Source organism: Grus americana, chromosome 1 (assembly GCF_028858705.1).
Source record: "Grus americana isolate bGruAme1 chromosome 1, bGruAme1.mat, whole genome shotgun sequence".
NCBI classification, from domain to species: Eukaryota; Metazoa; Chordata; class Aves; order Gruiformes; family Gruidae; genus Grus; species Grus americana.
In genome coordinates this window covers 51746195-51772594 of record NC_072852.1, presented here as the reverse complement: position 1 = coordinate 51772594, position 26400 = coordinate 51746195, and the positions used below count along the sequence as shown (strand labels likewise).

The 26400-nt window shown below is 37.0% G+C and overlaps 1 protein-coding gene across 7 annotated transcripts in view; it reads left to right on the top strand.

The window, feature by feature from the left end:
* Window positions 1-26400, top strand: part of NR2C1 (nuclear receptor subfamily 2 group C member 1) — a 55112-nt gene that overhangs the window by 5454 nt on the left and 23258 nt on the right. For 2 of the 7 annotated variants that reach the window (XM_054833474.1, XM_054833986.1), the window contains exons 2-6: window positions 10301-10471; window positions 12911-12986; window positions 17543-17650; window positions 22565-22795; window positions 26186-26267. In XM_054833474.1, coding sequence (XP_054689449.1) covers window positions 12933-12986; window positions 17543-17650; window positions 22565-22795; window positions 26186-26267 — 475 coding nt within the window. In that variant the 5' untranslated portion in view covers window positions 10301-10471; window positions 12911-12932. The remainder of the gene's footprint in view (window positions 1-10300; window positions 10472-12910; window positions 12987-17542; window positions 17651-22564; window positions 22796-26185; window positions 26268-26400) is intronic. The other 5 variants (XM_054833652.1, XM_054833564.1, XM_054833808.1 and 2 more) reach the window with 5 other exon arrangements.

Sequence of the window (26400 nt, the reverse complement as noted above, 5' to 3'; positions counted from 1 at the left end):
CTGGGTGTCAAGAGTCACATAAATATTCCTTAGTTCACTGATAAAGATAATGTTATCCCTTTAAGTCTCCCAGCTGTTCTATCATCTTGAGCAATATGTCTTAGAGAACCATAATCCAAGAATAGCTCTGTCCTGGTTTTGGCTGAGATAGAGTTAATTTTCTTACTAGCAGCTGGTATAGTGCTATGTTTTTGATTTAGAATGAAAATAGTGTTGATAACACTAATATTTTAGTTGTTGCTAAGCAATCAAGGATTTCTCAGCTTCTCATACTGGCCTGCCAAGAAGAAGGCGGGGGGCACCCAAGAAGCTGGGAGAGGACACAGCCAGGACAGCTGACCCAAACTGGCCAAAGGGATATTCCATACCATATGATGTCATGCTCTGTATATAGCTGGGGAGGTTGGCCAGGAGGCAGCATGGTTCAGGAACAAGCTGAGCATTGGGTCCAGGTGGTGAGCAATTGCACTGTGCATCACTTGTTTTGTATATTGCATGATGATTATTACGTGCCTTTCTGTCCTATGAAACTGTCTTTATCACAACCCATGAGTTTTACCTTTTTCGTTTCAATTCTCTCCCACATCCCATGGGGAGTGAGGGAATGACTGTGTGGGTGTTTTAGCAACCTCCCAGTTTAAACCATGACACTCTTTTAGCTTCTCGTGTTCATTGAGCTTTTCTTGTATGAAGCATTGAGCAGAGTAGCATCATTTTTCACAAATGTTTGGGTTCCTTGGCTTAATTTATTATCTATATAGCAGAATACTGTTCTGAAGTATAAAGAACTTCAGTGTTTAAAGCAAGTTACAGAACCCCCTAACTCTGGCACTTTTAATCACGGAGGGGTTGTTAAGTGCTTTCTATTTTAGGTGTAGGTATTTATTGAACAAGTTTGGCACAAGTTACGCTGAATTCCTAATTAGTACATGATGAGTTGGAAAATGGAAATGAGGACTAGTTTCCATTTTAAGGTACAGAGCAGCTGTAAGCCCAGTGTGATGACCTGAGCTAAAGTAGTGTATCTTTAGTTCACTTTCTGAAATCTGTTGAAATCATTTACTACTGGCGTAGTATGACTATAGAGATTAAGACCATCTCTTCTAACAGGGGGAATACTTTTCCAGTTAGCTTTCCATTATATTAACCTTTTGAGCTTTCCTAAAAAGTCATGTTGATCTTCTGGTATTTCTCTTTACTGTGATAAATGAACAGAAAGTAAAGTTCACAGTAACTCATGCAGTCATAACTAGTTAATGTGCCTGTATCTTGGAAGTATCTAGAGAGTTCTTATGTAACTTTATTAGTTTAAATGTACATCCGATCTTCTACAGGTGGATTTAGTTTAGGAAAGACCCCTGTATTAACACACATTCCATACATATACATAGTCATTACCTGGGTCATTGTGCATTCCATACATGCACAGTCAAACTGGTTTGACAGTGCCAGCAGGGTAAGTTAAACTACTCACATTTTACAAGCATTGATTTTTGCACCAGAAAAACTACACAGGCCAGGGTCATGACTTTTTTTTAAAAGTAAACTGAAGATCTCTAGTGTGGACAGAATTTTCCCATGTTGTATCTTCATACCAATGCGGTTGGTTCTTACTCATTTAAAGGGTGTTAAATCAGAATCAAAGTACTTGATAGTGGGGCAGCTATACCAACAGCGCAATGTAATAGAACAAGAGATGTTACCATTTGTATCAAATGGAGAGTCCAAAGAAAGAAATACTCTTCCTTCTACTGCTTTTAAAGTCTTTAGTCTACACTAGTATATTTTGAAATACTATTAGTAGGAACTTCCTACTAGGATCAAGTTGTATAACATTTGTCCCTGGAGAAGGGTGCGAGTTAAACGTTGATGTCTTCTGGGTATATCTGTACTAGTGGAGAGGTTAGTGCTTCTGATTACTGATCCACAGATCTGCTGACTGTTCTCGTGGGAATGTTTCCTAGCCATTTCAGTTGAAGTAAGGCAAAAACCATTTAAAAAGTAAGTCTTTCCTAAGTAACTATGACTAAAACATTGGGAAAACTCTGGCACAAAAAAAAAAACCTGAGGAAGAAGTCAAGAGTGGTTGATTCAGTACAAGCTAATGAAAGTTTTCCACTGACACAGTGGGTCATGGAGTGCTTACATAAAGTAGCAATGGAAAACCATTGGCAATGACACCAGGTTCAACACCAACAAGTTTGGGCTAACACTGATGATAGTGCTGTGTTTAAAAATAACACTTGCTCCTCTTGCCAAGAAGGCTAACTCATTTACTTGAGGCATAAACTAATGATATTTTACATAGGGTTTATGTACGGAAAGAGATTTTTTGCATTTCGAGTGTGAAGATTGAAGAGAGTTGCAATAAATGCATTGTAAGTAAAACGGAGGAAGTCTAATGCCTGTCTTTTGTCAAAATGCCTGCTTTTAGGTGGTGCTTCTAATAAATTGGGTTGAGGGACTGAGGTTTTGAAGAGATGGGTATATAATTCTGTCTCTCTGAGTGAGTTTCTTTTTCAAAGATTTTGAAAGAGCTCTTATTTCATTATGTGGGATATAATACTGTCAAGAACTCAAGAAATAATTTTGAAAACAAATACAGTGATTAGACTTGCTTTACAAGTCTAATCAATATAAAGACAGATGTTAATATTTGTGTTACTGTCTATCTAGAGCAACAGCAGAGTAGCCTTACTGTATTGGGTATCTTCTGAGAAATTGATTTTTCCCTGGCCCCAGAAACTTACCACTAATGAGAAAATACACAATCAGATCATCACAGACTGAGGGAATACAAGGGTACAAAAGTAAAATATACTGGACAGTTGGAGAGGCAGTGGTCTGATCATGCTGACAGTCTAAATGGTGTCAGTTTTGATGTGGTTGTCAGCAACATATCTCCTTTAAAACAAATTGAAGGAAGGTTATGTATTTGTTTTGTAGAGTTTTGGAAAGAGTGTTTCCAGTCATAATGGCAGAGCTGCAAAAAGTTGTAGAAGAAAGTAAGAGTTTAAGCAGTGACCAGTATCATAAGAAATGCTTTGTCCATGACCATTTAGCTAATCCCTTCCTTTTTCAGAACCTTCATGGTAAAAGTAAAGGTAAGGACCCTAAGTCTGATGTGAAAAAGGGAAACCAGTAGAGCAATTAAGCAGTAATTGTTATAAGCAACTATAGCCTCACCGGTTGAAACAGTGAGTGAAGAAAATTTCTTGCAAGAGTATTCAAAATGAGATATAAATGAGGTAAAATTTAATTGGGCAATGTTTGCAAAGAACTTTGTGCTTGATGTATTGGCTGAAGCCTTGTCTCCCCTTTCCCCTCTTGGGGTAATAATATAACTGTAATATATTACAGTTCTTTTAATTGTGGGACAGTATAAAGAAAATACTAATAGTGTGTGCAGTTTTTTTCATCTTGTGTTCTCTGGTCTCTTTTAGAATTCCTGGTCTTATCCTCCCATTGTTTTAGATAACTTTAGAAAGGAAATATGAATGTGATTACCAGTCTCTAAAGCCAACTTTATCCAGATGCTAGTTATCTTGATTTGTCTCATTCCCTTTGAAAGTAGAACAAAGCTTTCTCAAGCAAGAAACCATCAATTATTTGACTCAATGTACTTTCCTGTACTGGCAATAATACATATGTTGCCTGATGTGTGCTTTGAAGGTGTGTGGCATGGTTTGGACAAGTGTGGAAAAAAGAAGCATTTCTGAAATCAGGAAGATTCTCATTAGATGAGAACACCTTGAAGATTACTTCCAGTTACTGAAGATCAGAACTCAGACTGTGGTGATAGTTAATGTAAATCTTTTTCTTTACCAGGAAATTAAGGTTTGTTCCAAAATGTTTAAGGAATATTTCCCAATTTCAGATAGCTCCAAGTTTAGAAAATATTCATCAGTTCATGTGAAACAATTCACTCTTTGGGAATGTTGGCTGGAATAACTCAGGAAAAGAAGCTTTTAAAAACATGTGCTAAACTTGTAAGTTTACATAATAGAAGAGGAAACAGCTAAAGTGTTTTTTCTACTTAATTCTTTGCAGGGATCTGTAAAGAGTGATTAAGCATACTTGATGTGAAGTCTGACATAGATACATTAGATAAGCAAAAAGTGAACTACAGAACTTTACTTCTGTCCCAAAGTTAGCTTAGAACTTGCTGATAGCCAGTTCTCCTTGACTTGTCCTGCCCCCCCTGCCTTCTTCAGTGTCAGTGCCCAGCCTAGCAGGTAGCTGCTGCTCATGGGTGGCTTTGCTGCTTCACACAGCTGGAAGCAGAACTTGTCTGACTCCACAGTGACCAATGGCAGGTAGCTGGACAGGCCGAAAACAAAGGGTATAGTTTCATGGTGCCGTTGAACTGAATTACGAGCTCCCCAACAACAAGCGTGGAAAGGGAGGTTTGCCTCCTTTATCTTCCTTTCTTTTCTTCCCTCCCTTGACTTCTAACAACATGTTCTCCCTTCTCTCTGCAATGGAATGAATCTGACTGCAAAGTAAATTAGTTCAGTGTGCTTACCTAGCAGATGTTGGGTGTGTTTCTACTAGGTTAGTTTTCTGTCTTTTTAGTGAGTTGAATTGGCCTAGTGTGTGGTCAGCACCACCACTGCTTAGGGTGAGCAGGACCTTATCCCCAGGGGTGAGCTGTAATTCTGTTCAAATTACCTTTGAAACTGTGCCCTGGCTCTACGAATAAGAAAAAGGTTTCTACCAGTTCAGTTCCTTGAACTGACTCAGGGCATTACATGTATAATGATGCCAGCACAAGAAGTGATGAAATAATAAAGCAAAAATGGGGAATGGGGTAGGAATACCTGTTTCAGCTAGCCACCTCAGCAGTTGAGCTGTGGCATGAAATGGTGTCTGAAAGTTTGTCATTTAAGCATTGAAGTCGGTGAGCTTTTTCACCAGTATACATGTTCTTCAGAGCAAAGTCACGTGGCTTATTGGAGGTGATTTAAGGCATGTCAGTAGAGTAATATTGTTACAAATACTGGATTTGTCAGTTAGTGGCCTTGTGTTTAGGGATCACCAAGTTCAATAAAACAACACACTGAAGAGCCTACTACTGAATGTTTATGCAACTTGAAATTGCAAGTGTCAAAATATAAACCATCATGTTATTAATCTGTATATTCTTGTCAATAATACTCTTTAATGTCACATTAAAAAAAAATAAGGGAATAATCATGTAAAATGTATCTTTTTCATTGTATGTAATTACAATTCACACTGGTTACAAAGGATGTGTTTGCAGTACATGAAGTTGCATGGCAACATGAGCCATAGCCTCACTTACACAATGTCAGGGAAATGAGGGAGGAACCTGATTTTTCATTAGCCTTTATTTTAGGATGTAGTTGAGTGTCGTATTTGCAAATGTCAGAGACACTAATCATAGAATGGCTTGGGTTGGAAGGGACCTTAAAGATCATCTAGTTCTACCTCCCCTGTCACAGGCAGGGACATCCTCCACTAGACCAGGTTGCCCAAAGCCCCGTCCAACCTGGTCTTAAACACTTCCAGGGATGGGGCATCCACAGCTTCTCTGGGCAGCCTGTTCTAGTGCCTCATCACCCTCACAGTGAAGAATTTCTTCCTAACATCTAATTTAAATTGCCCCTTTTAGTTTAAACCCATTACCCCTCATCCTATCACTACACTCCCTGATAAACAGTCCCTCTCCAGCTTTCCTGTAGGCCCCTTTAGGTACCGGAAGGCTGCAATTAGATTTCCCTGGAGCCTTCTTTTCTCCAGGCTGAACAACCCCAACTTTCTCAGCCGGTCCTCACAGGAGAGATTCTCCAGCCCTCCGATCAGCTTTGTGGCCCTCCTCTGGACTCACTCCAACAGCTCCATGTCTCTCCTGTACTGGGGCCCCCAGAGCTGGATGCAGTACCCAGGTGGGGTCTCACAAGATCGGAATAGAGGGGCAGGATCCCCTCCCTCAACCTGCTGGTCACGCTGATTTTGATGCAGCCCAGGATATGGTTGGCTTTCTGGCCTGCAAGCGCACATTGCTGGCTCATGTTGAGCTTCTCATCAATCAGTCAATACCCCCAAGTCCTTCTCCTCGGGGCTGCTCTCAATCCATTCTCCGCCCAGCCTGTACTTGTGCTTGGGATTGTGCCAATGTATGTGCAAGACCTTGCACTTGGCCTTGTGGAACTTCACACAATTCACACGGGCCTGCCTCAAGCCTGTCAAGGTCCTTCTGGATGGTATCCCTTCCCTCCAGGGTGTTGACTGCTCCACACAGCTTGGTGTCATCGGCAAACTTGCTGAGGGTGCACTTGATATCTTACAGTTTTGGGTTTTTTTCTTCAAGTCTATTCCATCCCCTCAGTTCAAAATTAAGATTGTACTCTACTTTAAGAGCTCTGATATGTAATCAAGGACAGTTAGTACTTCTTGCTGTCATCCTACCTATAATATACAGATGGCCAACGTGCTGTTGAGCCAGTTGCTGAGCGTTAGTTTACTGCATTGTGTTTTAACACAAACAGTAAAGACAAACTTCAGAATAATACACTACTCTCTCATGATTCAGCAACCAGTTCAGAAGTAGCTCATCCACATGTACACTTTGAGGAAGAAGATGACATGGATTAATGCAGTAGGGTGTTCCAGGCTGTGCTGCTTCTGCTTATAAACCCTGTTAAAGTCTGAGCAGCGTTTCAGACTGGTCACTTGCTTCTGAGAATTTGAATCAGTGCTTGACTCACTGGCAAGAGCCATAGTGGGACTGAGATACTGACTGCTAAGGAGTATTAATCTGCTGGTGGTTCTTGCATGCACAAAGGAATTTCACCTGCTGAAGTGAAGCTAGCATAAGATTGTATCCTCATCATCAGTATAACTTCATAGAGCAAGCCTGATGTACATAAGTTTTAAGAAGTCACTGTGTTAAAAAAAAAATCCCCGGAGGGATATATTGGCATATATCCATTTTAAACAGTTTAGTTTTGTTTACAGGCTTGTTACAGTACAGAAGTTTAAAAATGCAATTTTGCAACAGTATAAATGCACCGATACACTTTTATGCCTGTAATAGGACTGTTTCTAACTTAACTCTGAGCTTTTAATCTTAACAATTTGCAAGTCAAAGCAATTGAAGTTTCACAGCTTCTCTGTAAATGGATTTATCAGCATTTATAACTCAAGAACTTTACACTTCTGTAGTATACCCTCAAAAACATGTAATCACAAGCTCAATACCCTCAAAAACGGAATTCACAATGAAATAAATAAATAAAGCTTTACCAGAAAAATGGTGCTTCATGCTGAAAAACCCAACTCTCTCTATATTTTTTATCATTATTATTATTATTCAGTGATGGCTTTGAATGACAAAACTTCAGCACAAAAATGTGAAGAGCTAATAACCCCTTCCTTTTGTTCAAGTGATAGGTTTTCTAAAAAGAATCCGGAGGATGATTAATGTCACATCAAAAGAGGCCTCAAATTGCAGAATTCTAATGCATGCATGAAAAGGTAGAAAAATGGAGTACATTCTTCCAATGCATCTATTACTGTTGTAAACACTAATTGAAAAACTGCTTTCATAGCTCTTTTGTAATGTAGCAGTTGTCAGTTGGTATTGATCTGAATTAAATCTCGGAAAGAACCTAGTTATTGTGTTAGTCATTTTTTAATAGTTGTAAAAGTATGGTAACAAATTATGTCACTTCAGTTATCCCACTTAAGTCCCAGAAATGGACTTTTTTTATACATATACATACATACATACACACTTGATGCTACTGCAATACTTTCATTGTAATATTTTTCTAGGCAACAGATTTTTGTATATAGGTTATAATAATAACGTCAGGGGTGGTTTGCTTAATATTTTTATTGATTACCAACATGGTTTTCAGGGCTGTCTTCTAAGTTACCAAGAGCTAGTGTAGGCTGTATATCTACTAGCTTCTCTCCAGAAATTTTTCCATTGCTAGTAGTAATAGTTGTAGCAAGAAGAACACAGACACCATTAATGTTTTTATTTAAGTAGTAGTCTGAACTAAGGTATCAGCATGTTAATAGTCGATACAAACTATTAAAAATGCACTGTCAGTTTTACATAGCAACTCTTTATTGTAGTCTGGGCACAGTAGTTGCAGATTCTTACTCAAGTGAATATATTGCTTTTCCATTGTATGCATGCTCCACGTGCTCACGCTCAGATGATTTGTCCAGCTTTGACACCTGGTTCTGTATCCATGGGTTGAGTTTCCTTGTGCTTATTTCAGACAGTGTGAAAAGGTAGGACAGCCTGAACCTGTTCTCCAGAGTCCTCTTCATTGTAAGAGCTCAGTCTTGTTTGTATGCTTAAACTCCTCTGTACACACAAGTCTAGTTCAAATGAGAAGCAGATGCATCTTTTAGATAAAGTTTCAAAAATTCACCTCTAATGGTTTACACCTCTGAGAGTTAGTTTCCCTATGTCTGGAGCTTCATAGCTGAATACATGTGTATTCCTTCACTGCTTTACTGCAAGGTAAAACATGTTAGTTTAAATAATTTTCAGTTTTTAAGCTAACTTGTTTTACTAATGCATCTTAGCTGTGAGGGCAGTTGCATCTGGTTTAGGAGAACTAACTAGCAGGTGCAAAGTAATTCCTTGAAGCACAGACCTCTTGATTCTGAAGGTTGGTCTTTGTGTTTCCTACCAAGATGACACGGCAGAAGTGTGCCTCTGAGCTGCGGGGTGATCTAACTGGCAGCACAGAATGATTGGATAAGCAATTGAAAAGTGTTTATTTTGGTTTGAGGTTTGTGTGTCTCTACAGGTTTGGGATGTATGGGATTCATACTTTAACCTTATAGCTGGTGAATTCATTACTATGATCAAGAATTTATGCCGTTTCAAGATGAGTTTCCCTCATATTTTTTCAATTTTTATTGTTAAATACTTGTAGGTAAAAGAGAATAATTTAATTTTTTCTAAGATACACTGTCAGGTGTACAGTGAAACATTCTTAAAAGCTGTCCTTATGTGGACCCTCAACAACGGACACTTAAGTGTTTGTTATGCTTTTTTGAGGGATTTTTTTTTTTTCTGAGAGCTGTGCCATTTACAAGTCTTTCTCTAAAGATTATAGTTGTTGAGAAAAATCTCCTTGGAGGTGCTTTGAATGGAGAGGTAACATTCTTCAAGTCCATAAATAGCTGGATTTGAAAACTCTTGTGAACACAGATTTCGCTTTCTTGGTTCTGAGAATCATATTTCAAATAAAATGTTTTTGTCCAGTAAAATTCTTCTGATTGGGGTTTTATTTAATAGTCACCACCATTAAAGCTGTTTGATTCTAAACAGTTTGTCGAAGGATTTGCTTACCACTGCCCTTTGGGTTTTCTTTAGTTTTGCTTATTTTGGGGGCATTTAGGCTATATTGCCACAACTGAGTACATCTTGGGAGGTTGTGACTGAGTATCACTCACTGTTCCAAATTCCTTCCTACTTTTTTCTTGTCTCTAATTTAGGATTCCTGCAAAAATAGTACATCATCAAGACAGGGAATGTCTTTTAGAGAACCTCTTCCACTGCTCTTAAGGGTAAAACAGATTATACTTGCATTGCTCCTAACAGCAAGAATAAGGGATGCCTATGACCAATTCTGGATTTGAGTGAGCTGAGTATTTTCAATATTTTATGAGCACTGTTCGATAACACTGAATTAGTAATGTAAAAATACCTGCTCTCTCTCATAGCCATTCGTCTTGCTCACAAGAGACACACGTTGTTACAGAGAGGTGTTAGCACTAATACAGAATTCTGCCATGACAGGTCAAACTCTCCCCGTGCTATTGGTGAGGCTTTGGCAGTGTGGCAAAGAACACAGAGTCCAAGCTTGAAGAACACAAAGTTCAGCATCTCAAAGATGAGACACCATTTAGTTCTGTGTTGGGACTTGAAAAGGTTAATATCTGCTAACAGGAGGGCTAAAATCTACTAAGAGGTTGAAAAGTCCGGGCTAAAGAGTATTTCTGTTAGAGAATACAAGGCTGAGCTATAAATAAGCTCATGTGTGTGAAACTTTTATAACTGCACTGCTTTCCTTGCATTGTTTTTAAAAGTAGCTTTGGTTCTTCAAATTAGAAAATTTTACCCTTCCTAGAAATAGGGGGTGAGGCAAGAAGATAGAGCCCTGTCAATCTCCTAATTGTACAGTGCTTTAGCTTATGGGCCAGAAGTCTCTGCTAGGCCACTTCACCATCATAAATGTTGCCTGTTTTGTCCTGTGGGTGTATGTTACTTTTTTTCATTCACTGTTTCTTGTTTTTTCACCAGGTTCATCTGTAAGATCAAAAAATAAGTGTGTCTAAGCTCCAGCTCACCTCGCAACAATTTACAGAGCTGCGGGAAAGTATGGGAGACTTCAGATGGCTTAAGATATAAATTTCTGCTGCTGTGGAAGGGTGTGATCCTCTCCACCACTGGTACAGCAGTAGCATTTGCATGGTAATATAGCAAGTGCAAGTCATTCCTTGGGCTGAGAACTAACACGGACAAAAATAAAACTTTGCTGCTGGCTGTGAAGTCACACACGTACCAGTGCTGGCACCGGGGAGAGAGGCTGGAAACCCAGGGCAAAAGATAGGTTAGGGCTAGCCCTTTTGGTGGCAGAATGGTTTTGAATAATGTAGGAATGAGTCTGCAACATTAGAAAGAAAATATCCTTGTCTTCCTTGTATAAAACTGTGGCCAAAGTACTCATGGAGGCTTGGAGAAATCAGATCTCTATCTTTCATTTACTGAGTTTGTGGCAAAAATATTAATGTGCTGATATGTTAATTTAAAGTAATTGTATGACAGAGAACATTAAAGAGAATCTTTAATTATAATTTTGCAGTGTCACAGATATGATAGGGAAGAATTTATTTTTCATGTCCGAGTCAATTTTTCTAAAAGTTATTTTCCATATTTTGCCTCCTGTGCAAGTTCAGTGTTTGACTGCAAGCTTTTGAACAATAAATTAAGCTTTTCTTTTCACTGTACTGCATTGTTCATTTCCATGTGCTGCTGAGTTGGTGCAACACAGCTATAGCAGTAATAATTAGTATTCAGTATTCTTGTTGGAACATGCTAATTCCACAGGCTGAAACACTCGGAGTTTTAGAAAAGCTTAAAATAAAGTAGCCCTAGGATCTGTTGGTAAATATGACTGAAATTGAGAAGTATATCTCTGTTACCCAAAAGTGTGTCTGCCTTACTAAATAGTTCTCTAATTTGCTTTTAAGACATTAAGCTTTTCTTTTTAGCCTTTTTTTTTTTTATGAAATGTATTAATTTCTGGCACTGTGTGTGCAAACAGTGCAATATTTTGTTGCTAGTAAGTATTTTATTTAAAAGAAGAAAACATCTGATATGTTGCCTGACCTGAAAGTGCTCTTTGAGTAGTGGTTGTGCTGCAGCTCATTGCACGCAGAAGTGGGTTAACAGAGCGCTTCTGCAAGGGTGCTCACATGTATTACATCTTCTAAGGAGATAATGCTTTTCATTATAAACTTCAGTCTCCTATGTTTTATGTCTATGTGTCTCATATTTGTCTTAATTTAACTAATGATGCTGCAGGCTGGTGGGTGATTAAGAATGGTCTACAGTCCCCAAATATTTCTATAACCTTCCTTTCTACATCAATCAGGGTTTAGTATACTACTGCACACTTCAAAGGCCTGCAGTTCTTGCCCTAGTCACAAGAGATCTCTCGAAATATGTAAGCAGAATGAGGTTCAAAATTAGTTACATTTTTATTTGCATAGTTGTTTGGGAAAGTTTAGAGATCACTGGGGTAGGAGATAGTTCCTAGAAGCTCTGGCAAAGTTTAATGGTGAAAACCAACTAAGCTATATATACAGCTTTTCTACGTGTGTGACTACTTTCATTAGCATTCTAGCTTTTTACATAGCTACACAGCACCATTCCGGCTTAATCAATCAATCAATCTTTTATACCATGTAAAAAATCCTTTATACTGACACCATTTATTCTTACATTAATACAGGAATATATGTGTTGGTATTAAACATCTTTATAACTTTGTCTGCAATGAGAAGGCTGTATCACCTGAATACATTGCATATTTGAAACAAAGGAAATTTATTATATAGACAAATCCTTTAGTGTAAGAGTACTGTCTTGGTTCATATAAGAAGTAGATATTGCACTGTTTTTAATACAGCAATGTGTTTCTGTCAGGAAAATTAAGTATTTATGGTGCTTTATAATTTGTATGTATTCCTTTTAAGTACTGCCTAGTGAATATTTGTAAATTGATGCCCAAAGAAACAAGGCATACATCTGAATACTTCATATTGCATTAATGTAGTAGTGGCTGTTAAATCCTACAAAATTCTTCGTATGAAGATTTGGACTTCATACACTGTAACTACAGTATTGATGACAAAGCAGCATCTTTTTTTAAACATGTCTATTTTCTGCCTCCCAAGTAATGCCTCCTATTAATTACAAAATTAACCTTCAAGCATTCCTGTTAATACTAAAAAAATCAGTATGAGTTCAGAAGTTAGACTTTTCCCCCTTTGATTTGCATTAACAAAATTACCTCTGTTCCAGTTTTTAAGATCTTAAAGGTGTCCCTGCTGATGTCATGGTCAGTAATACACTTCTCACAGGGAGTTTATTATATTGTTGCTCTTTGTGAAAGCAGAGGAGGAAAAATAGGAAGTCTCTATGTGAGTTGTTTGAGTAAAAAGATACAGACGTTTACAAATAAAAAATAAATTATTACTTTTATAGTATAATCAAACTTTAAATTCTGTGGGGATGTCACCTTCAGACAACTATGAACATACTTTACTTATGTAAGCTATATTTTCCCCAAGATATTTTACTATTGAGGCTGTAGGTGTTAAGCATCTTCTTTCCTTTCTTTCACAGGAAGTTCTGGTGATTAAAGATCATGGCAACCGTAGAGGAACTGGCCCATCAAATTTTTGAACAGCAAATGGGAGAGGTATATAAACTTTGAGTCCTATTTAAGAAACATTGAATACTAAAATATACAGACTCATATGTAAAAACCAAAATCACAAGAGAAAATAATTTTTAGTACAGCCAAAGCTTCTGGAGACTCTCCCATGGAAGACTAGAAGAACTTACTATGTCCGTTTTAAAGTTATGCTGCAAAGTCTTTTTTGTCAAAGTTTGCCCCACAAAAATGAAGCTAAGGAAAATCTAGCAGTGTTTCCATTAAGTGACTAGCTGTTCAACTCTGCTTTTTGGCCTCTCGTGGTCTTCAGAGAGGTGTCTGGTTGTATCATTGCTTTGCTCACTTTCAGTTACAGAATTTACAATCGAGAGTTGTCAGTACAAAAATTGTCAGCTTTTAATTTCCAATTAAGCAATTGCTTCATTTGTCATTTTTGTGTTCACTAGTAAAGGTTTGCCATGCTCTTCACTGTAAAATATTTGTTGGTATTTGGTATAAGTCAAAAGGAAAATTGAACTCTTGTTTCTGCTAACTTCTGGGTTTCACTTTCTGTGACTTGTGTGCAGAATCTGTGTACTGCAGCCAGAGAAACTTCTGGAGATGCACAGATTAATTATAGCATAGTCTATTTAAAATTAGTACCGCTTTAAATTAGATACAAGTAGTATCTTATCTTAAATAAATGGTATTTTTTAGCTTGAAACATCCACTCTTCGTTTCTTGTGTAGACATAGCCTTATTTTTCAAGTAATTTTAGTTCCTCTCACAGAAAGGTTGGGGATGGGGGTGGGATGGTTGATTCTATTCCGTATATTCTTATAGCTTTTATTGTTACAGCATCTGAGTGTTGCTAAGGGTATCTCAAAGGACTTAGGTGATTTATGTGATGTATGGTGTTTTCTTTCTCTACTTGTCCTCTTTATAAGTGAGAATGGCGTGTCTAGTGTAGTTTTGTTTTGGTAATGTAATTCCTTGTGAAAGTCTAAATAGGTCTGTATTTCCTGTTTTTTGCATTGGTTTTGTTCTGGCTTTTTGTTTGTTTTTTTTTAAAGTACAGGCCAGTCAAAGCTAGCTGCAGTGTCCATTTGACTCAGAAAAGAGGATGGTATGATGATGGTGTTTAGCCTCTATGGGTTTTTTTTCTCAACTTCATAATGTGATTCCATGAGACACTGAGCTGACTTAGTATCTCAACGCCATGGGAAAGCGAAGGGCCTTTTTCTGTTTCTTAACCTTATTTAATTTCCACACCAGCAGCAAGCTAACCCAGCCAAAAGAAACAGAAGGTTTTCTGCTGGGTTAGTGCAGAGTTGAGTAGGGTCTGAGAAGGCTCAAATGAGTACCAGGGCCAGTGTAAAGGAGATGGCTGGTAGCCAGAGGCAGGCAGGGGAGAAGACAGAGGGAGTGGTGGTGCGACACTGCAGAGTGCTCTTAGCTATTTCTGTTCATGGTGAAACTGCAGTCTTACAGCTTTCATGGATGTCATTCTGCCAGCAGCGTAGATTAGGATTTGTCTTTTAGCAAGGTTTTGCTGAGCCTGAGACCGTCACATCTTACTTGGCAGCAGTGTGGCTCAAGCATTCCCCAGTCCTCTCTTAGCCACTTATTCTCACGCTATGCTAGTCTTGCTCATGTAAGCTCTCTGTGTCATTGTGTGGTTGCCAAAACTGGGAAAAAAAAAAGATGGGATAGTGGAGGAAGGTCTTCTCCCTCCCAGTGGGGTCAGCTCCTTTATCTGGTACAAGGTGCAGCCCAACCTGGCACATGGTTAGAAGGACTGAAAAGTATCACCCAGGGCAGTGCAAGGTGGGACTCTGTAAGCCAGAATTACTGCCAGAGGAGTGGAGTGCTCATGAATGCACTGCCTGAAAGGTGGAGTCAGCAAAGAAAATTATCTTACTGGGGCCTTCATGTAATATCTCACATTCCTACCTGCTTGTGATCTACCGGCTGTAATTGCTTGATGGTGTTCCTATTTGATGTGAGCGTTGAAAAACATATTTTAAAGTCTATGGAGCTTCAGCAGTGTTTTTGCTAGCATCTGTAATTCTCTTGAAAGTTGAAATAGTTTTAATTGAATTTACAAGAAGAATTTACATGAGTAGAGAACACGGAAGGAAAAAGACAGGTGTTCCCATTCTGAGGAGAACGGGAAGTGCTTGTGAGCCTCACTGAAATAATGGTCAGAAGTGTTCTGTAACATAAGTTTTGATTTCTTTATAATATTAATTCTTTCTCATGAAGCATTTTAAACCACAAAATTATCACAAATGATTTTATTATGATGTTCACAAATGTGTTTTTGTTAATTTAGGGCTTTTTTGCATAAAAGCAGGACTTTTTAAAAAAAGAAGAATTTATAGCCTTGCCTATATGGAGCATTGCACAATGTTTATCTTTTCTCAAATTCTGCCAACTACTAATCATCATTTGCTCAGTGTGAGATAATTCATATTACTATATCAAGACACATTCCTTGATTCATATAGGGAAGTTGTCAAGAGTCTGCAAGAATCTTATTTCTTTAATCTGTGGTTGGGTACACTAAGTATATGGTGGTTTGTTTACACAGTCCTGCCAGGTAACAGTAATGGAGGAAGGCTAAATATTTGTCGAAATAGAGTCTGTCACACACATACAAAATATAATTTTTACAAATACTGCGGCTATTCATATCAGTATTTTTTAAACTGCAATAAAAACTGTATTCTATCTAGAAGTAAAGCTGTCAAGCTGACGCTTTGTGGGGTTGAAGAGTGGTTTTAGCTTATACAACATGTAGATCGTGACATTTAAGGCCTGGAATATGTAGGTTATTGTGTAAAGCAAAGATAAATTCACATAAAACTCCAATTGCCTATAAATCACCATGTGTATATGTCATTTGAAAGGCTGATGTAGAATTTTAGTGCTTGAAAGTATCTCTTTCAAACTCTAAATGTTCCTGTATAATGAACATTTCTTTGTCCTTTACTTAAGCAAAGAAGGGGATGAATTGTTTGAATATGGAAAGTGTTCAACCTCATGAAAAATCAGATATTTTTAGAAAGCAGTATTCCAAAATGGCTTGGGCAGTAGTTTGACAAGCATTTCTTTTGATGATGCTGGCAGCTTAAGCAATCCCCCCAGCAGTGTAATCCCACTCTCATTTGCTCTGATGCATCTGCTTCTGAGCATTGTGGAGATGGGGATTGAAGGTTTGAGTTATGCTAAGAATAGCCTTTGTCTGTCTGTTCACTGGGCTGCTTTGTAACCCGCATCAGTGTCCTATTCCAGATCACTGAATGACTAACCAACCAATTTTACCTATCAAGCTGAAGGGATAGGAGTAAGTAGGTTATAAGAGCTGAGACTGGTACCAAACGTAATGCCTTTTTGGATAAAATTTCAAAATCATCTTAGGCTGATGGGAGCTTGTATTTCTGCTGTAAAGGGAAGTCTTTCGCACCGCTCCTTCCCCTTCTCATACTCCCCTCCAGCTGCGTGTTCTTGCCTCCTTTCTTCCGCTGGTATTAGCATTTACATGGTGGTGTGGTTGCAAAATCAGGAGTGAAAAAGCTCTCAACCTGTTATGAAACAGTACCTTTACTGCAATATATATTCTCAATATTAATTCTTGGGGAGGGGATGGGACAGTTGAAGAGGAGCATTTTTATAATGGTGTAAATACTGGGAGTTAGTATTAATACAGAATTGCAGGATGTTCCAGACGTTTTGAACTGCAAAATGTTTAGGGAGTTACTCAGGAATTTAAGACAAAAATTTCAGTTTGAAGGTGTCTGTAAACTCTGTGAAGACAAACTTCCTTTATACTACAAATAGTCTGGCCTTCCTGATCAAGCCTCTGCAAATAGCAGCTGTACTTCTTAATTTTTATTGGCAAATAATGAATAATACCTTCTCCCATATACCTTTGGCTATAATTTGAAGAATTTTAAAATACCAATAATCATTACAGCACTTCCACAAATTCTGTTTGAGAGCATTCACACAGAGATTTAAATTTGTTTTAAGATACACTGCTTGCCAGCTTCATGCATTTAATTAATTTTCTCTTAACTTTCTTGATAGTTCCCCAGTATAGAATTCTGTTGTTCTGTTTTTGCTGCTTTAACAGAAGAACAGAAAAGAAAAGGTCAATTGCTCTGTTTCCACACCAAAAATTGTTTTGTCACTTTAAGTAAGCCATTAACGTAAAAATATTTTAGCGTAAACGTAGCAGAGCTATGAGGAAAGGTATTATCTCTTATAAACATCAACAGTAATAAATATTCAATTGACTTACATGGAGCTGTCAACAATGAATTTACTTAACACGTTTCTAAATTTCAAATCGGAAGGTATTTCAAAATGGGTATAAAACAGTGAAACAGAATTTTCTAACTAGCAAAATTAAGCTATTAAATTAGATTACAAGCATTTGCATTCTTTATACTATAAGAGTGTCAGACTTTCCATAGCCTTGTGCAGAGAAATCAGAAGTTGGTGAAACCTTAAGGTTTCATCCATTAAGGTAGTGTATCCATCCTTAAGGGTAGTATATCCATTGTCAATCCATTACATTTATTTCTTCTTTCTAGATTACCCATTCCCAGGGAGCTGTTACACAAACACTAATGGATGGGATAGCACAACGAATACAGATTGTCCCTGCAGATTCAGGCCTCTCTTTACCACAACGTATACAGGTATGCTTCAACTGATATGTTTTAAAAGCAGAGATGAACTATTAATTTCTGCCAGTTTTCACATATGGTTCTTTTTTTATTTGTGTCATATTATTTGCTTGAATGTAAATATTCAGCCCTGGATGGCATTTCTATATAAACAGGAATAAAACATCCCCCTTTGTTTTTCTTTTTTTCTCGTAAGAATTTTAAGATTTACAAAAATACTCTAATGACTGAACAGAAAAAGACTTCTCACAATACTGTAATGATACCGCTCTTTAAAAGCTGAATAATTTTTAGATTTGGCAATTCAACTGAGTTGTTGGAACATTTCTACATTTTTGGAGCAGGGAGGGAGGGAAATAGTGCATTGTATCATTGATACAAGTCATGAAAAAGTGCAAGGCAGCCTGATGTCTGGGAAGTATGCTGGGTTTTGGCTGTCCCAACCAATGTTATATGTCCCACTATGCTAATTCATAGCCTGGCCAGGTAATAATCTCCAGTTCAAGTAAGGACAGGAAGTTCTTAGCAATGTGGGCAGTTAAATCAACATAGATGTGTGTATATGGAGATTAGGAGGATTTGGGGAATAGAATGTTATATTTTATCCCTTAGAAGTCAATGCAAGCCCTTGCAAATATTTTATTTTTATATTTCATCCTAGAAAAAAATACCAACTGCAGAATAAATTTTAAAAATGTTCTCAGATATATGTAGTTGCATACAAAAACACTCTAAGTGAGCCAGGTGCTAGTATAATCTTGGCTCCCTTTTTTTTTTTTTTTTTGCTGCCTTCACTCGTCAGTATTTTCCACTGTTTTTTCCTGTTTCGGTGCATTGCATTCAAGCTTTGTCCTACCTTCCAAGACTCTTCACAACTGCCCTCCATATATGATACTTTGTTTTATCACCCCCTTCCTGTGCTCCAGTCATGGTGCCAGTCTTATCTATCCAGTAGATCTTCATTCTTTCAGCTACCTCCAGTCCTTTTCTATGCTTTGTTTACAGCTGTACCCTTTATTAACCGATTTATGCTAAATCGATTAACCACCATCTCTTTATCCTCTGTTTTTGTTGTCAATACTTCTATGCTATAATGTCCCCGGAGTGTGAAGCCATTTAATGTAATTTCAGCACCAGGGTCTGAATTTGGGACAGTGACGTATAAACCCATGAGCCTTTATTGTTGAACAGCAGGACAGCTCTGTTGGTTCAAAGCCAGCGACAGACTCTAACCCTTCTGTGTCAGCTTTTTTGTGGGAGGAGAACTACTTTTGGTTAGGCTCTGTAATTACTGCAAATACGATGAACATAGAAGAATTGTATTTCTGGGGACAAGGACCTTTATATAGTTTTTCATTGTCTCATGTAGCTGGAAGATCATTTGTTTCTAACCCAGCTACTTTGTCCCTTGTCTTTTTTCACCACGCTCATTGATTCTTGCTTCAAAATGGATGGTAAGTGGTTTGGAGCGGTGGTTGTCTCTTGATTTGTGTGGAACAACACTCAGTTGAATGGCATCCTTCCTGCAGCAGGCATCTACAAACATGTCACCAGTATCAATAATAATAAATTAGAACTTAGCGATGAAAACTTTCCTCAAAGCAGAATTTATTTGAAGAGTAGTTTGTAGGAACAAATACATCTCAGTGAAATGTTCAAAATGAATGTTAAATTGATTCATTTTCAATTTATATTTTCAATCAATATTTTTTCCTTTATTTTATTATTGTTAAATGCATATAAATAATTATCTGAAATCTTGAAATACAAAATCCTCAGTAAAATGTTCTTTAAAACATGTTTCATTAGACACCCTTTTTAGGGAGTGCTAACATTTCTCTAGGATAAAAGTTGAATGTCACATTTGTTGTTAAACAGACATTTCTGTTCAAAACCGTCCCTGCTATAAACAGGTGGATTAGTCCTCTGTGTTTAGACACTTTTTTCCCTAAAATAGAAACACAGAATTATTGAGGTATTTAATTTATTGAAATGATGTTCAAATAGAAGCCAAAAGTTGTTAATGGGCAAGGCTTAAAAGCAATAAAGGAAAATACTATCCTCCGTTATCATCAGGGTGCTTAAGTGAAATACATGGGGGAAGTGTATTTTTCAAGCAAACAATCCTGAATTAATATATTCCTGGTTTATAATATAATCCCTTTAGCGATACTGAGTTTCACATTATTAAGAAACATAATGTGTTGTCACTGAGCCCTGATGGATCCCCTTGAGAAAATAAGTGGTTTTCGTTTTCCCTCTGATTATTTTTTTTCTCTTATCTCAACATTGAGGTACTGCAAGTTGTTATACTTTGGTGAACTGCTCCACTTTTCAGAGTCCCATTGTGATTTAGGTGGAGTTTTTGCAGGTATATGGCCATCAGAGGTCAGCTGCAGACAGACCGTGCTTAATTGTTTAAACTGCTTTCTTTTATGCCTCTCTCAGTTGTCAAATGCTTGACAGCTGCAGAAACCATTTGTGCAGATTGAGTAGCTTTGTGTGGATATTAACGTAACACTATACCTACTATATCGTGTAGTGAAAACTACATGGGCATCCTCCTAGAATTGCAGGAAGCCATTTGAAGAATTGGGACACTATTTATTAAATAGGAGGTGAAGGGAGTTGTGTGAAGTAGCAGTGGGTCTTTTGCCTGCTGTCCTGCCATATTTATCCACAAATGTGTACCTTTTTAAATTACAAAGCTGGACTAAAATAGGGAAGAAGATAATTTAACATAAATATATATATATAAAAATTTCAACTTTAGTTCAAATTTGTATCTTCACTGTTTGGAACATGCTGGTTTCTGAGTTAGTTTTATACTATACTTTTTATAAACCTAACTAGATGAAGTATGTGCCTTTTTTGATGTACACATAGTTGCACTTTTAAGTTTTGATAGGGAGACAGATTTTAGATAAGACTGTCTTTCAAAGAGCAGGGCTAGAAATTCAAGAAACAGCACAATATTCTGCGTTTGGCTTTTGTACATGTATGCACCCTACTGAGGATAACATGCATTGGATTTCTCCTAATCCAAATAAAGTTCATGTGTTTGGAGAAAAGGGGAAGGGAGCATCAGCTACTTTGAAAATAGCCAGAAATGGCACAGGAGAAGTAAAGATTGTAAATGAAGAAAATGGAATGGAAGGAGAAAGTTAAGCAAAGAAGAGAATTAAAAGGGCAAAGAAGTTTGTCTTCTAAAGAATATAGAACCAACATAAAGGAACTGACAGGAAAAATAAGGGACTGCTGTAGTCATTTGTGGTCCTGGACATGTGGATATCTGAGAAAACTGAATGGAAGACCCTGCATTAATCATGTTCATAACTATTGTGGGGGTTTTGCATTGTCTTCCCACCTTACACCCCAAATATCATGATAATTTACGTTCTTATATCTTTAGCATCTGGAATTTTATCATCTTACCTGGACTTCTCTCTTAAATAAGCTTTTAATTGTGTTTTTCAGAGAAAAAAAAAGAAATTTGATCCATTGAAATGTTAATAGCAAAAGGCCACCTGAAGGAAACACATTCCTTTTGTATATTTTGAAACTCGTAATTTCTGAATATTTGAAAGTGGCAATATTTGATTTATAACTGTTGAGATTAGATACTCTATAATTTATATCTCTTGCTGCTTATCTTTTTAAAATGTAAGCTATACACAGGTTTTTGAAACAAATTCAGGTATATTGAACATTTAGAGAAAGTAATAAGCTAGTTGTGAAGGTGCAATAGCAAAGTTGATAAAGGCTTGTGTGAAATTATGCCTCATTCAGTTTCTTTGTGCCCCTGTTCTCCACCTAGAAAATACAATTAATACTGCTGCCATAGTTACATCAAACTAGTTCCTAGTTAGACCTTGAAATAATAATTTTATCAGTAATAAGGACCATATAAATGTTAGGGATGGATAGATGGATGTAAATGCCTGGTTATAGGTTTAAAAAAATTAATAGGAGCTATTTTATTGATCTGTAATTCAAAAATTGCAGGAAACGGTCTGTGTAGGATGATTCTCCTTAGTCTCCAGAATAAACCAGGCAGTTTTCCATATAGGCATTTTGATGGAGAAAGGCAGGAAGTGGCTAAAAGTTAGATTTATAATGGAATATATATGGAATCTTGATTATTTTCTCTGAGGATTATAATCTTCTGACAAAGTTGGCAAGAAATGGAGTTCAGTGGAGGATTATTTAATAAAGTTCTGATATATTTATGCTTGAAAATAGGGATAAAATGGAAAAAACAGTCTGTAGGTCTGTACTTGATTATGAAATGAAACACGAAAATTAGTTTTCCTTTCAAAGAAAGAAAAAAAATGGTGGGAGGAGATTCTGTTTTACTTATTTGACTTAGGAATATATATGTTAAAAAAAAAAAGCCCCCCAAAAATGAAGCCTAAAATGTATATACAGGTGCAACAAGATTATTGCTTTTTTGTTGTTTGATGCTTACTTTTTTCACTTGGAAGTCTACATTTGTGTTTTTAAGAAGTTTTTTGTTAAGCAGCCAAACCTAGGAGGTGCTAAGCACTTCATATGGTATGCAGTGAAGTCAAGAATTAAGATTTCACATAACCTGATGGGTCCTTGGGCTGAGCTACAGACATACCTCGAATTCTGGATGCTAGAATTGTCAAGGGTTTTGGTAGTGTTGTAAAAGCACACGCCAGTTGTAAAATTTGAGTATGAGCTCAGGTTTTGACTTCAAACACCCTCAATTGAAATGTGTTTAAAATACAGTGAAAATCCAAGGTTTTGCCTGAGTTTGCTTCACTCTTGTGTGTCAGAAGGGAAAGATGATCCTGCTTCACAAATGTCAAAGGCAAAATTCCCTTTTTCTTTAAGTGCCCAGATTGGGCCCCAAAGGTGAACTTAAATTACTGTAACAATTTGAGATAAATGTATTATTAGATTGTCACAGATCAGCAGACGGGCCAGAAGATTCAGATTGTTACAGCACTTGATCAGAGCTCAGCAGGCAAGCAGTTCATCTTAACAAATCATGATGGCTCTACCCCAAGCAAGGTGATCCTTGCCAGACAAGATTCCACTCCAGGAAAAGTTATCCTAGCAACTCCAGATGCTGCAGGTGTCAACCAACTGTTTTTTGCATCCCCTGATATATCTGCACAACACATCCAGGTAGATAATCCACTTTATTTCATAATTTTGGTTCAAATGAGATAAGAAGAGATGTTTTATTTCCAAATATGTCTGTCTCGGTTCTCCTTTTTTGAGGTTTTTTTTTTTAAACTATATACTTTTCCTTGCATTAGAACTTGGATGGATACTTAGAAATTACGAAGAAAACTTTCTCTTTTTTCTTTTAAATTTATTGCTTTGAAAATTTATACCCTGGCTCATGAGATGAGAAAGAATACTGTTATTTTTATTGTCATTTCCAGCTCCTGCCATACCAACAGTCCTTCTTTATTTCTGCTTCATTGACTCTCCATCTGTTTTCCTATGTTGTTGAAAACATTCTCTGTTCTCCCTTGTCTTTACCTCTTACCATTTCCTTCTGCTTGTTTTCCTTCTTGTACGCTGTTGTAACTACTGTTCAGCTTTCTGAATTGTTCTCCAAGATAATTTCTCCAAGAGACTATTTAGTAGGGAAGTACATTACTGAGTAGGGGTGCGAAAATAACACTAAAGGGTTTGGGTTTACTAATGCAAGATTGTAACTAGTCAGGGTTGTAACTCCCTAAACTGGTCGCCAGTGCACCTTACTCCCATGCACATTGTATGTGCTGCTTCCTTAGTCCTCACCCACCAACTTCCAAGCTTTCTGCCCCATATCCTCCCATGGCAAGGATGGGATGGCACTGATGTGAACAGTGTGAAGAACGTGCACAGAAGACCTGGGAGATGTGAGCTCCTTCAGCATGAAGTAGGAGATTACTGCATTTCAGCTAAAGCGTAGTTATTGCGTATTTTTTACCCATGTAGATTTATGCAGCTTTTAAAATACATCAGTGTGGTAGGCCAGGCAACATTAGGACAGTTACAATCCATTTAGGCCAGTATCTTAAACTTAAATGATGGCCAGAAACAGTTGCTTAAAGAAAAATACTGAAAACTGGACAAGTAAATAATGATTCTTCTGAACATATCCTTTCACTCCCATGAGTTGATGATTTAGAGCAACCTCCTGATCTGGAGATTGCAGAGTGACCATCATATTTGATAGCTGCCACCAAAGTTTAACAACTTTATTTATATAGACCATATATGCTTTGGTCTATGTAATACCCTGTGGTATAACATCAACTTTAGTTGATTTGATCTTCTGAGAGAACTATTTAATTGGGTGTCTCTTGCACTATAAGAAATAGCTATAAAGGATTCTGTTGTTTTTATAAATCACTATTATATCCTCTTTCAAGGATCTTTTCAATTGAAGACCCCTGTTCTTTTTAGTTTGTGCTCTTCTGGGACCCAGTCCACTACTCTGTTTCACTACCTGGATGTGCAAGCTTAAAACATAGCTCTGTATTATATATTACTTTTTTTTTTTTTTAAAGCTCTCAAATCTTTGCAAATAGGCATCCAAGATCCTTGCTCCAAAGAATTTGATTGCTATAAGTAGAGGAGCGGTAATAAAAGTCAGTCTATCGAGAGGCATTTAAGCATGTTTAGTGGTGTCATGCATTTTGTATTTTAAGTAAACCTTAACAAAAGTATAAACCAGATGAGAAGTGTGCCACACTGATTTAAAGAGCAAAATTCAGGTATAGGGAAAGTCCAGACAAAAAATTAAAAGCTCCAGTTCTGGTTGTGCAGTTTGGGCAAACAAGATTCGTTTGAGAGACAGCACAGTATTCTGGCACTTTAGTTAGATTTTACTGTTGCCACTTAATATGTAAGGGTAGAGATTTTTTTTCCCCACTTAAAGTTGGTGAAATACAGACTACCATTCATTTGTTGTTCAACTGCATCCTCTTTGGGATCTTTCATGTTTTCTCGCCTAAATGATCTTTTCATCTGCAATGTCGCCTTTTTTTGTTATTCTTCTGTAGCCTTCACTTGAAATGCCCATTCATTTGCTCTGCAAGAAACCTCCCCTTTATTGCATCTTATCTTTACATTCTCTCATTTGGCAAGGCCCTTTTTCTCATCATCTGTTTCACCTTCAGTGATTCTTCTTCATCTTAATAATCAAGCTCTATTCTTCATGTTCAAGGTCAGTTGATGAGTTCTCCAAGTCTGGGATTTTTATGTCCTCATGGGCCAAATTCTGTATGTGGAACTTCCCATTTCAGTGCAGGTTTCATTTATGGACGGACTTAGAATTTGTTGAGATATGTATATATATTTTATAAACTATCATGAAAATACATAATGTTAATAATAGAAATTAGGAAGGAATGAAATGTTAGTGTTCTTTTAACTCGTCAATATTATTTTTCTTAAAAAGATGTTATGTTAAAAGAAAACTTAATAGGTGAATCTCTGAGACAGTATTGTTAACAAGGGCTAACTAGAAAGAAGTAGGCTTGTTAAACGTTACCGTATGTATCACCTATACTATCTTCCAAACTTTACAAAAAAAGTGATTTAATTTTCCTGTAGAGAATAGGGTACTTTCTCTCCCAGTAAGTTATCTTTCTTTTTATCTGAGGTCCTGTTTCGAATATGCAAAGCAGGAATGAGAGAGTCTGACTTCCCGTTAAGACAAAATAGAAATTAGAAATTCTTAAAGCTTCTAAACTATAATCTCTTTTTAATAGGAAGAAGAATTTTTTTCTTTTCTGCTTTACATAATTGCCAAGATGATGTTTGATTGTTATCTGTTGATATGTGTGTTTCTTTTTTAAATTGAATTTTTGCTGTGCTTTATTTATGTCGCAGTGAGATACAGTTTTTAGAGATCAAATAGAAGGCTATAACGCCTACCCTGTAGTGCTGGGGTTCTAATATTATTTTTTTAATGTAGTTTTACAAGAACCAGAGATAAACAAATGAAACAGGACAAGAATACTGTGATGATGTCAAACTGTTACTGAAAGCCAAACTATATTATACCACTTGGTATTTAATGGTAGTGTCCAGAGTACATTTTCTATCGGTCCACCATTTGTGTGTATTATAAACAAAGGAGTTGTTAACAAATCTGACTGTAGCTATAGTAGCCTTTACACTTCCATCTGGTTAATGCTTCAGCATCTTTTGTAGTATGAACAAGTCATTAGGATACCAATACAAAATTGAACAAAAGGTAAAATGAGAATACGCAGATGCTAAATGTTTTTCAAAATGTCAGTCCATTCTGCAGAGGTAGTATTGAAATAAATGAAGTCTTGAAATCTTTTCAGAAGTATTTAAAACTTTTGTTCCATCCCGAAAAGGAGCACAGTGGCATGGCAGGTAGCTCCTTTGTGTCTATGAAGACTGTAAAATGTAGTCATGAAAACTTCACAATTTGTAGATTTGGTCCCCTATCTTAGAGAAAAACGACAAGCATGAGATTTATTTTAATCTTTCTTGAAGGTAAGAAAAAGAAAAATGAAATTCCTTCACACTTTTTTCCAGATTTTAACAGACAACTCTCCCAATGAACAGAGCCTAAATAAAGTGTTTGATCTGTGTGTTGTATGTGGAGACAAGGCATCAGGTATTTACTTTTTTCTTTCTTTTTTTTTTCTAAGGTGGTGCAATTTTATAAAAGCAGTTTAAAATTCTTCTGAAGCTATATAACAATTTGCATGCATATGCATCTATATATATACACATGTACAAACAAAAAG